At 47.1% G+C, this 10,039-nt stretch overlaps 4 protein-coding genes across 4 annotated transcripts; 3 read left to right on the top strand and 1 right to left on the bottom strand.

The window, feature by feature from the left end:
• On the top strand, positions 1-1,393 carry BDV27DRAFT_137057 (putative bZIP transcription factor). Its single transcript, XM_032068913.1, has 2 exons — positions 1-733; positions 814-1,393. Exons 1-2 carry the CDS (start codon positions 368-370, stop codon positions 1,276-1,278), a joined length of 831 nt encoding a protein of 276 aa, XP_031921896.1. The 5' UTR covers positions 1-367; the 3' UTR covers positions 1,279-1,393.
• Positions 1,394-1,791: 398 nt separating this feature from the next.
• Positions 1,792-3,681, top strand: BDV27DRAFT_163219 (uncharacterized protein; the record flags this gene model as incomplete). Its single annotated transcript, XM_032073517.1, has 3 exons — positions 1,792-2,269; positions 2,353-2,842; positions 2,913-3,681. The coding sequence occupies 3 exons, from the start codon at positions 1,792-1,794 to the stop codon at positions 3,679-3,681; spliced, it is 1,737 nt and encodes a 578-aa protein (XP_031921895.1).
• A 1,026-nt stretch (positions 3,682-4,707) lies between these two features.
• On the bottom strand, positions 4,708-6,206 carry BDV27DRAFT_137054 (NmrA/HSCARG family protein). The gene is made up of 5 exons (XM_032068912.1): positions 5,712-6,206; positions 5,462-5,615; positions 5,366-5,413; positions 5,208-5,300; positions 4,708-5,152 (listed from the first exon to the last, which is right to left on the bottom strand). Exons 1-5 carry the CDS (start codon positions 6,069-6,071, stop codon positions 4,803-4,805), a joined length of 1,005 nt encoding a protein of 334 aa, XP_031921894.1. The 5' UTR covers positions 6,072-6,206; the 3' UTR covers positions 4,708-4,802.
• A 2,146-nt stretch (positions 6,207-8,352) lies between these two features.
• On the top strand, positions 8,353-9,998 carry BDV27DRAFT_137052 (putative MFS multidrug transporter; the record flags this gene model as incomplete). The annotated part of the gene is made up of 5 exons (XM_032068911.1): positions 8,353-8,516; positions 8,587-8,832; positions 8,917-9,201; positions 9,261-9,758; positions 9,825-9,998. Coding segments are annotated over exons 1-5 (1,300 nt in total), but the record flags the coding sequence as incomplete, so codon positions are not given.
• Positions 9,999-10,039: the final 41 nt, after the last annotated feature.

The following is a 10,039-nucleotide window of genomic DNA, read 5'->3' as shown; positions in this document are numbered from 1 at the left end:
ACAGGCAAGTGGAGTCCTAGTCTAAATTTAGGGTTAGGTTAATCACCGGTATCGCCTTATCTGATCTAGCGAAAGTTCCGTCGAATCAGCGTCCAGCAAGTCACTCCCAGATTAGGGCTAGTTCTTAGGCCTACATGGACCGGACTGCTCTGGATTCCAAGAGTCTGCCAATCAACACGGTCCAGACGAGAGGCGGGTGCTGTGATAGCTTGACGCAACTTTGGTGAGGCTTTTCCCATCTCATTATCGTGGTCCCGAAGGGTTTTCACATGGCTGCGTATATAACCTGAAGCTTCCCCTTTAACGCGGGGGATCTCGGCATCTTACCTTTCCGATCAATCATCTTAAAGTGCGTTCTTTCGTCATTATGAATTCCTCCACATCCTCTGCGGTAGACCTGCGTCCGAGGCAAGCAACAGATTCCGAGTATGATGCGGAGATCGGGGTTTTGCAATGGGATGAACCCGTAACCCATCATGATCATGATCACCATAACCGTGACTCCAATTACCACCCACATTCCATGCTGACAGAGGATATCCGATATATCCCAACCATGGTCACTGGAAACACATCCGCGCTTCTGCATTCAATACCAATTTCCCCATCGTCAAGCCTTTCGCCACCAGGAGTGACTGCCTGCATCGCTATGAATCCACTGGACTCTGCAATTATGGGTACCGTTGGTGTTGACTCACAGCATATCGATAATAGCGGGCATCGAATATCCAATGTGGGTGACAAAATGGCTCAAGATCCACTGTCCAAAACGAATTTGACTTTTAACCAAAGGCGCTAACTTCGATGCCATAGACTATCAATCGACGACAATCCCAAAATCGCGAAGCCCAGCGTCGATTCCGAGAACGGAGAGAGCAGGAGAGAGTTCAAACGCAGGTCAAGATGGACGTACTTCGCACAGAAAACAAACGTTTGTCGGATCTGTTCCACCTGCTAAGGACGGAGAATCATAGAATAGAGGGAGAAAACGAGCGATTGAAGTCGGAACTAGAAATAATGAGGAAACGGTGGAAGGATGTGCTACGTGTAATGTCGGAGATGGCGCAGCAAGATGAGCGGACCGCCGGTTGTCGGTCATCATCTTCCACCACCAGCTCTTTTTCTTCTTCCGCATCACCCTCTGGCCCTTGCTCTCAGGTAGATATGCAGAGCCTCAGGCGTTCTATCGTGATGCAGACTCTGGTAGCACTTTTTGAGGAGAGAGGATCGGATTCAGCACGTTCTGTCACAGTTAAAGACGGCTCTGGGAGCCCCTAAAATACTAATGCATATTAATGATTGCCATGATGGCCAAAATGGAAGATTATGATCTTTAAAATGATGGATTCTGTTGGCTGCAAGGTCTTTGTGGTTAATATAAGGGGGACTAAATTTAGCTTAGACCGGCTTCTCCACCATTTGTCAAACATGGTGAATTCTTACAGCTCAGTCGTTCTCTGCAGAGACATGGTAGTACGTAAACATGTCGGGAAATAATCGGAGCAACCAAGAAAATGGATCGTATTCTGTTGGATACTCGAATTACTCCGTATAACCGAGCCTCGAGGGGCTAGCACAGAATCAAGGCTAAACCTAAAGTGGAAGTGTGTTCCTCGACTCCTATTGGACCGCATCCTATCTGGATAGGCTAGAGTGAAGCTAAGACAACTTGGTCTTTGTCTTCTCAGCGCGGTCATCAGCATCGGCTACAGATTCGGCACCGAGGATTCGATTACACACGGCGGTGATCAGCACCTTGAGATTTAGTGGAGCTGGGAGTTAGTGTCGAATATGGGTAGCAAACCACAAGAATTTCTCTTCGTCAATGGCCCTGCGTTGGTTAGCGGTTCCAACACACATTCTCGAAGAATTAGGTCAGCTCTGATAAGACGGCGTATCTCTGAAAAGCAAACAACCTATCGCCATGAGGAAGCTGCTAAGAGGGAGAAGTTGATTGACCAGAGAAAGGTACAGGGGGACCATCATCGGCATGCATTCAAGAAGCTTTGTCCCTGTCGCAGAGAATTCCAGGGCTCTGGTTCCGACCAAACTCAAATGGGCCCCCATAGTAGTCCAACGCTCCTCGTCACTGGCGATGGGGCTACAGTTTGTGGGACCTGCAGTAGGTTAATGTCTCTGAACGATTTGAGGACCAACCAGAAGGCCGAAGAGGCCCCCTCGGCCTTGTCAGCTGTGAGTGGAAGGATGGACCCATTCTCCCCACTAGATGCGAGCTGGGGACCGCAAGTCGACAGCCTAGTGCATTTCGGTTAGTGGCTTGGAAATCTTTATTACCCTGTGCTATTGCACTGGCCACCTGCGATTATTCCTGCTGACTGACTTTACACGTAGCTTTGACCTCCATATGGCCCGCATTTCGGCAATCAAACTATGCCGGGATTTGTTATCAGGCTTGGATTCAGCAATCGTCTCGAAATAAGCTCGTCATTTATAGCACCTTGTGGGCCGCGTCCTATCACAGGGATATATTACAGATTAGCTACGGTGCTCCTGACCCGGTGTTAGAGACCAAAGAGCAATTGTACTACAAAGGCCTTGTCCTGAACACTCTACACAGCCATGTAGCTAACTACACAAATGAGACTTGGCGTGACAGTGTCATCATGTCTGTTCTATATCTTGCTGTTAATGACCACGTCAAGGGAAAAGTAGCGCGAGACGCGAGTCCGTTCACTCCTCCTTTTGTGGGCTTGCAGTCTCTCTCTTTCTACGGTAGCAGGGAGTATCATTCTATGCACTGGACATTCATCCAGACCCTTCTAGATCGCATTGGAGGGATCCACACCGTCAGGCTGTACGGACTAGGCTGGCTGCTGTCAATGTAGGTTTACTACTTACCTCGGCTCGTTCTGGGCTATCCTGTTCTCAAATACCTGATATGAATTTTACAGTGCGGATTTGATGTTCGCCGCCCATTCCTTGACGAAGCCTCGGTATCCCTTGGTAGACGTACAGGGGAATTTATACAACCTCTTTTCGCCGCTACAAGTGTTTGACATCGCACCAGAACAGCCGTCTCTTCCTGGATCGGGGTTCCGAGAGCTTTTGTCACTTACACCCCCCGTGAACGAAAAGATCGCAAACGTTTTTGTACATCTAGGTGAATATTCGAAAGTAATACAAATGTTCTCCCATCGGGATCTTGATGCTTCGCCCCTGGACTTAATTGGAGACGTTCGAAACCAAGTGCACCATGATTTGTTTAGCCTACCGGACGAGCATGGCTTACCTGATTGCATTATCGATCAACCGGATGACCCTTGTGATAGTTCCCACTCTCTCGAGCTCTATCACGCCTGTAGGCTCTCTGCCCTATTATACGCACTCCACGTCACGTTCCCAGTCCCTAAGTCTTCTGCTCTCCGAGCCGTTATTATCCCACAGCTTACCGAGAAACTCCATCATGTTAGTCAGAAGATGTCTAGTACACTGCTTCTATGGTGTACCACAGTGGCTACTATTGCAGCAGAGAGCATGGCCCAACGCCAATCCCTAGTGCAGCTCACCGACAAAGTCCGTCTGGACTTGCAAATATATCAGTTAACTCACGCTGTAAAAATACTGCATGTCTTTGCCTGGACAGATGTCGCATGCTTAGGTGGGCTTTATAGACTTTGGGACGAGATAATGCGACTTGGCAGAAGAGGTGTCCTGCAATGATCACTACGAGCGCAGCATCCTGATAAACGAACAGTTTCTTGCTATGGCATTATCAGAGACGTGGTATACCTTACTGGCCAAATTATATTACTCTCCACCCATATCATGTAGAGTCCCATAATGTCGAAGTCCCAGTCCAGATATTGAACAACTCAAGAAGGATGCAGAAGGCGTTCTTCTAAAACAAAACCTCAGTGGGATCTCACAAGCTCCTGGCCCAGGGCAATCTACTAACGTCTGGCTACCCAATACTCGTCAAGGTGGATGCCAACATATACAACGTTCACCTCACAGCCTCCCAAGGCAATTATACTGTTCATTTCTATTTTGTTGGCTCCGAGTCCATTTCAATCCAAGGAGAAGGTGCTGCCTATGTCGGCATACCAAGGAAGGCAGCGGAGCTCGGCTTTCTTTTCACTGCAAAGCTTGCTGGTTGATCCCTCATAGTGATGAGCCATAACAACTCTCATTATCGCGTTTACCAGGATTCCCGACCGATGAGTTTGGCGTACTATGAGAATGCTGTAATGGCGGCCGGTTTGACGATTATATCGGAGGTCTGGAGGTAGATCCAAACCAGTTATCGCTACTGGTGTGCTTGCAGCACAAACAGGGGGAATGGAAGCTTTTCCACTTCAACTACAATTTTCTGTGGTGTGAATCGGACAGTGAGGCCCACATCTGCTATTTCATGGATTAGGGAAAGCCTATGAAGATCTAGTCCGTCCGATGCGAACAAAAAAGTCGATCCATTGATATTGCATACATTTTGTTGCAGAGGAAACGAAAGAGAAAACAGTATTGTAATATATTAGTCTTCGAACAAGCCAACTGGGGAGTTGGACTTATCGAATGGGTGGTACAGGGCGCACCCATCAGCTCTTATGTATGTACAGGGAGACATTTGCTGAAATAGATACCAACTATGACTATTTAAATGTCCATCTACGAAGCAAGACTGTCACATTTGCTTCAAGCTGAATCCATTTTAACCACGCCTTTTTCTTCTGTTAAATATTGGGTGAGGTAAGGAGAGGCTGCATACACCTCGGCCTCCATTAGATCCCATTCTTCCCGATATCAATGAACAGATACCACATCATAACAGAGTAATCAAAAAGCTACTGTGGCCCTTGCCATGCAGTCCTTCGCATCCAATCCTCCAAAGTACTGGCCTTAACGCCAAGATCTTCATAGGATCTATCCTCACTTCGATCCATTGTTCCGTAACAGATCTTGTCATCTGGGGCCACAGAGATCCATTCCATCATCTGTTTTATATCTTCTTCATATCCTTTGCCAACAGTCGCTGCGACAGTGGCGCCCCATTGATCCAATGTTATCGGGTCGAAGGTAGCTTCTTGTGAAGTAATCTCTCTGAACACTCTCGCAAAGTCAGCAAATGAGAGTTTTGGTCCAACAACAGGATACGTTTTTGATGATGTCTTCTCCGGTCCCAGGGAAAATATCTCTGTCTTTGTATTAGCCACGTTTGTTGTCTTTAGTGAACAATGAGATCGTCGCACCTGCAGCATATACGCCAATATCATAGCTTGGATCAACCCAATCAGCTAGTTTGTTCCCATCTATTGGGGCGCAAAACCGGACTGTTCCATCGTCTACAATACTTTAGCCATCAAATTCGTTTCCATGCGTGGAGGTAACCGCTTCTTTTGAGACTGACCTTGGCGCTGGCAATACTGGGACCATTGCATGTTTGTGTAGAACAAACCTATTAAAACTAAGCACATGCCTCATCTTTGGATGTTCGTGAACTTACCAGGATGTAAAGCCGTCACGGCAGGGAGTTCATTCCGAGCCCACTGCTCAATCTTATACTTGTTGTCAAAATGGAAAACCTTAGTAAAGCGGCCTTTACTCGCGTCCGTTATGTTGGGCAAACTGCTCATTACGAAGTGCTGCGCATTGCAAGCCTTATACATTGATCGCACAACTTAGCTTCGCGTTCTTCTTTCTAGCATTCATTGTGCTGGGATCCTGATAAAGGTATACAGAGAGTAAACACACACCTTCGCCGCATCAATAATATTCCTCCCAGCCATCAGTTCATGATCCATATCCTGCTCTTTTTCGATCTTCTTCCCGGGGATCCGGTTATTCGTCACAGCAAACACCCCATAAGCATTTTTGAACGCCTCAATTAGGGATTGTTTGTCGTAAACATCAGCAGCGACCATCTCGAGTCTACCACTGTCCTTGTACTTCGCCTGAAACCTCTGCGCTGCAGGGGAAGAAACGTCGCGAGTGATGGCGCGAACGTGGAAACATGGTTCGGCCTTTGCGAGAAGTGCTCGTACAACACCACCCCCTTGATTCCCTGTTGCGCCGAGGATGGCAATGTATTTGGCCTTTCCTTGGTCGGTTGTCATGTTGGTTTGTTTTACATAGACTTGATATGCAAGCTTTTGCTGTCAAGGTGGGGATATTCAATGAGTAATACGTTCTTCGAAATGGTGAGTCTGCGAGTAAAACTTCTTTTAATGAGTGTAAGGCCGCTATGCAGCTATAGATGGTCTGGACTCCACCAACAAAGCTTTTTTATCTGCGGGGCTCAGCGCTTTTATATCGCCCCGTTGCACTAGATTCTGGGGTATGGGTGACGCAATGGCCCCTTTGCCGTATTTCCGTTGATATGTAGGGGAGAGGGTTTTTCCGGGTATGGAACCCATCAGTGACCTCGGTAACAGGTTATGTGCCTAACCCACATATTACAAGGTTACTACTAAGTTGTCTTCATTTTACAGATCCCAGTAAGTTATGTGGACTTGAAACAGGATATAAATTATTGATAAAACAAAGGCCGCGTTCGCACAGCTCATTGTTGGAGCTAGGTTATTCGGAATTACGGAAATGTGGATCTTAAAAAAGCACATAAAGCTTATTTTTTGGCGGGAGTATCCGAGATCATCATAGATCAGTTTGTCCCGGTTCTTGCACCTAACCTGCGCTAATATGCCTCTAAAGGGGGTTCGAGTATCTTTTCCATGGGTTCCCTTGAGCTCTGGCTGGTATTGATCGTTTACGTGACCCGACCATTTGTTGCCACTATCAACAAGTTTCCATGTTATGAAAGGTCGGACGCTGGATACATAGGGAGGCCATCGAACACATACATTTGCCGCAAATTATGAATCCATCGACTAATGAACGATTCGGATCAGCACAGAAGCAATATATGGATTATATCCCTATGCTCTCGGCCAAGCTCTTTTGCTAATTATGGATGCCAACCCTGGGCTATTCTGAAAATCGTGATCGGTGTGGTTAATAATGCCAATACTTATGAACCCAGGGCTATGGCGTGCTGGTCTGCTGACATGCTCGGGGAAGACGCTATTCTTCCTGGGCTAAAGTGTTAATAAACATGGCCCTATGTTATAGATGTTATAGTCCTTGGACTAGGCTGTTCCCAAACATGATCCTTCCATAAATATATGCTAATAAATTAAATGATCTTAAGAACTGGAGTGCACGTCAAGGGTATATGTATATAGACATTCGATTTTGTTACTTTTGAAGAAAGCCTATACCAATTCTTGGGCAGACGAGGTAAGATAGGGCTCAGGGCTTCAAAACGCCTAAAACCTTTTAAGTTGACTGACTGCCTTGTCTTTTTGCTTTTAATGGGACATCATGATAGAGGACTTGTCAAGTGTGGTAAGCATAAGCATATGCACAGCCTTGATATACCAATTTTAAAACCGAACGTAAATGTGCATGAGCGGGATGCACGGGACATCAGCGCAGCGATCATTCTTATCCTTGGCAATGCAACAACTCCGTATTTATGCAACCAAAAGGGCGTGCGGGGTAGAATCTTTCCGGTCTATGTCAAAGACTCAAAGGAAAAATAATAATGAGACAAAAGAAAAGGCATAAGCAAACGCAAAAACAAGTGTGATATAATTTAACGTAATCTAAATGCAGAGCAAAATTAATACCTCAGGTGAGAAAGGATGTGGATGTACATTTCTGCTAGGGATAAGTTATCCCGTGCATGTATCGTGATGTTCGAAGCCCTAGGAGAGAATTCAACCTCGAGGTTTTCTAGAACCACCTATCCGTATCTCACAAACCTCATGGTCGCATTCTGTCCCCAGGAACTCACTCGGTGGTATAATATGATTTGTCTTGATGGAAACCAGAGAAAAGCTTGGATTGAGATTAATCATGAATGGTTCAACCAGTCGGAATATCGCTGCAAGGGTTATTCCCTTATTCCTTGAAATGACGGTGTGGACCCCGAAAATGCTGTCGATCCGGACGATCCGCCGAGTCAAGCATCCAGTTACAGGCCAGTATGGCCTCTTGTACGTCCCCATTGAGACAATGCCGCAGGTAACATGCTTTGGGGTTTTTGTCGATCCACTCAGCTCGCTTGAAACTGCATTGGAATTGACCTGTACATCACGCATGGCTTGGACGAACTGCATTGCCGTGATATTCAGGATCGGCCGTGTTTGCCGCCGCTTGGCCTCAGCTGAAAGTCATCTCACTACGTAAGTTAGTATTACCAGTATTACTCATAAGATCAGGGGATGGTGGGTCTCGGAGTTGAATAATGAGAATTGATTCGTTGCTGGCTACTATCGGTCCTCCTCGACGGATACGATAAAAGAATTTATGTTCTCCGCATGGCTTTTTTCTTTCCCTTCCTTCGTCAACTGTTTGCTTCCGGGTAGTTCTCCACGGCTTCTTGTAAAGTCGAGATTACACCATGCAGTTCACCGTCTCTCGAGGGTCTGTATGGGGCCACAAATGGCGGTCTTCGCCTTTCTTCATTGTCAGCGCCATGGCAATGGCGCTGTTCACTGGTACTGATTGCTTTGGGCTCCCCCGCGCGTTGACGGAATTCAGATGTTTCTAACTAATCAACTTCACCAGATGTCTTCCTGTATACCTTCATTGTCCCGATCCTTCCCTACATCCTGGAAAACCGTCTCGGTCTCGATGTGTCCCTCACCCAGCGCATGAGTTTTGCATTGCTTGCGTTAAGTGCGGTCGCATCGCTCGTCTGCAGCCCATTCATTGGCCACTATGCCGATAAGATGTCTTCGAAGAAGATCCTGCTGCTCGGTTCATTGGCCGCTGCACTGTTTTCTACAATTATCTTGGCTATGGCGACTTCAAGTATGTGCGATTCCTGTGCTGCAAAGAAAAAAAAGCACTGGTTCCGTCGAGTTGCAAAGTAATTTCTGACGGTTGCCATAATAGCTTTCACCTTATTCTTCGGTCGTTTTATCCAAGCAATTGCGAGTGCCTTCATCTGGACCGTGGGATACGCAACGATCGCGGACAATGTTAAGCAGGAACATCTTGGGAAGACTTACGGAGTGATCTCCCTCGTCGTGGCTGCGGGTACATCCGGAGGACCCATGGCTGCTGGCATACTGTTCGAGATGGGTGGATACTGGTTGGCATGGTCGAGCGCTTTTGCCATAATTGTGGTGGATATTGTGCTCCGTGTCTTGATGATTGAGCGACCGAAAACGCAACCAGGTGAGACTCTGCATGCGATTCGAAATACATATCCAGCTTCTAACCTAAATAACCCACAGGTACGCCGCGCGGCGACGATCAGGATCCCGAGAATGATCCCCTCCTGCCGACCAATATCACCATTGTGGAGGAAAAGAAGGGGTGGCACTTTTATACATATCTCTTCCGACACCGCCAATTCGTTTGCGGCGCGATGAGTTATTTTGTCTTCGCTATTTTAATCTCCAGCTTTGATACCACTATTCCTCTTCATGTTCGGGACGCATTCGACTGGGGGAGTATGATGTCAGGGTTACTGTTCGCCGCTCTTCAAGGTCCCGGAATCATTATGAGTCCGCTCTGTGGTTGGTTGAAGGATCGCTATGGCACACGGTATCCCACCGCAGCAGGTTTCGCCATCCTGATGCCCATAATGTGGGTGCTGGGTATGCCCGGTGACGATCGGTTCCCCGGTGTGAACGGTGGCAACACCGGACAAATCGTCTATGCCGTCTGCGTAACTGCAGTGGGAACTTTCTCGTGTTTACTCAATGGTGCAGGAACTATTGAAGCTACAGGTATGCTATGTCGAAATTCATTGGACCGGTTTCGCATTCGCTAACTCCCGTCCTCCCTTGCGTTAGTGACGGTCGACGAAATTGAAGCCCGACATCCCGGCATCTTTGGCCCTAATGGCGGATACTCGCGGGCGCTGTCTGTGTCAAGCATGAGCTGGACTGCGGGAGCATTCATTGGCCCTATCTTGTCCGGGTACCTCACCGAACACGTTGGGTATTATGAAATGAATTGCGTTATTGGTTCGTGGTTTCTTTTGTCCCTCTTTTTTTTTTTTTTTTTT

The sequence above is a fragment of the Aspergillus caelatus genome (genome assembly GCF_009193585.1).
Source record: "Aspergillus caelatus strain CBS 763.97 unplaced genomic scaffold BDV27scaffold_304, whole genome shotgun sequence".
Classification (NCBI taxonomy): Eukaryota; Fungi; Ascomycota; class Eurotiomycetes; order Eurotiales; family Aspergillaceae; genus Aspergillus; species Aspergillus caelatus.
The sequence above is the reverse complement of the archived record's forward strand: the minus strand, read 5'-3'. Positions and strand labels throughout refer to the sequence as shown.

Bases quoted from the DNA above. Each gene is read 5' to 3' on its own strand.
- BDV27DRAFT_137054 (XM_032068912.1), bottom strand. From the start codon at position 6,071: ATGACAACCGACCAAGGAAAGGCCAAATACATTGCCATCCTCGGCGCA. The intron at 5,616-5,711 runs GTGTGTGTTTAC...TCAATGTATAAG, and splicing joins ATATTATTGATGCGGCGAAG to GCTTGCAATGCGCAGCACTT. The intron at 5,414-5,461 runs GTAAGTTCACGA...TAGTTTTAATAG, and splicing joins CGTGACGGCTTTACATCCTG to GTTTGTTCTACACAAACATG.
- BDV27DRAFT_137057 (XM_032068913.1), top strand. From the start codon at position 368: ATGAATTCCTCCACATCCTCTGCGGTAGACCTGCGTCCGAGGCAAGCA. The intron at 734-813 runs GTGGGTGACAAA...TCGATGCCATAG, and splicing joins GCGGGCATCGAATATCCAAT to ACTATCAATCGACGACAATC.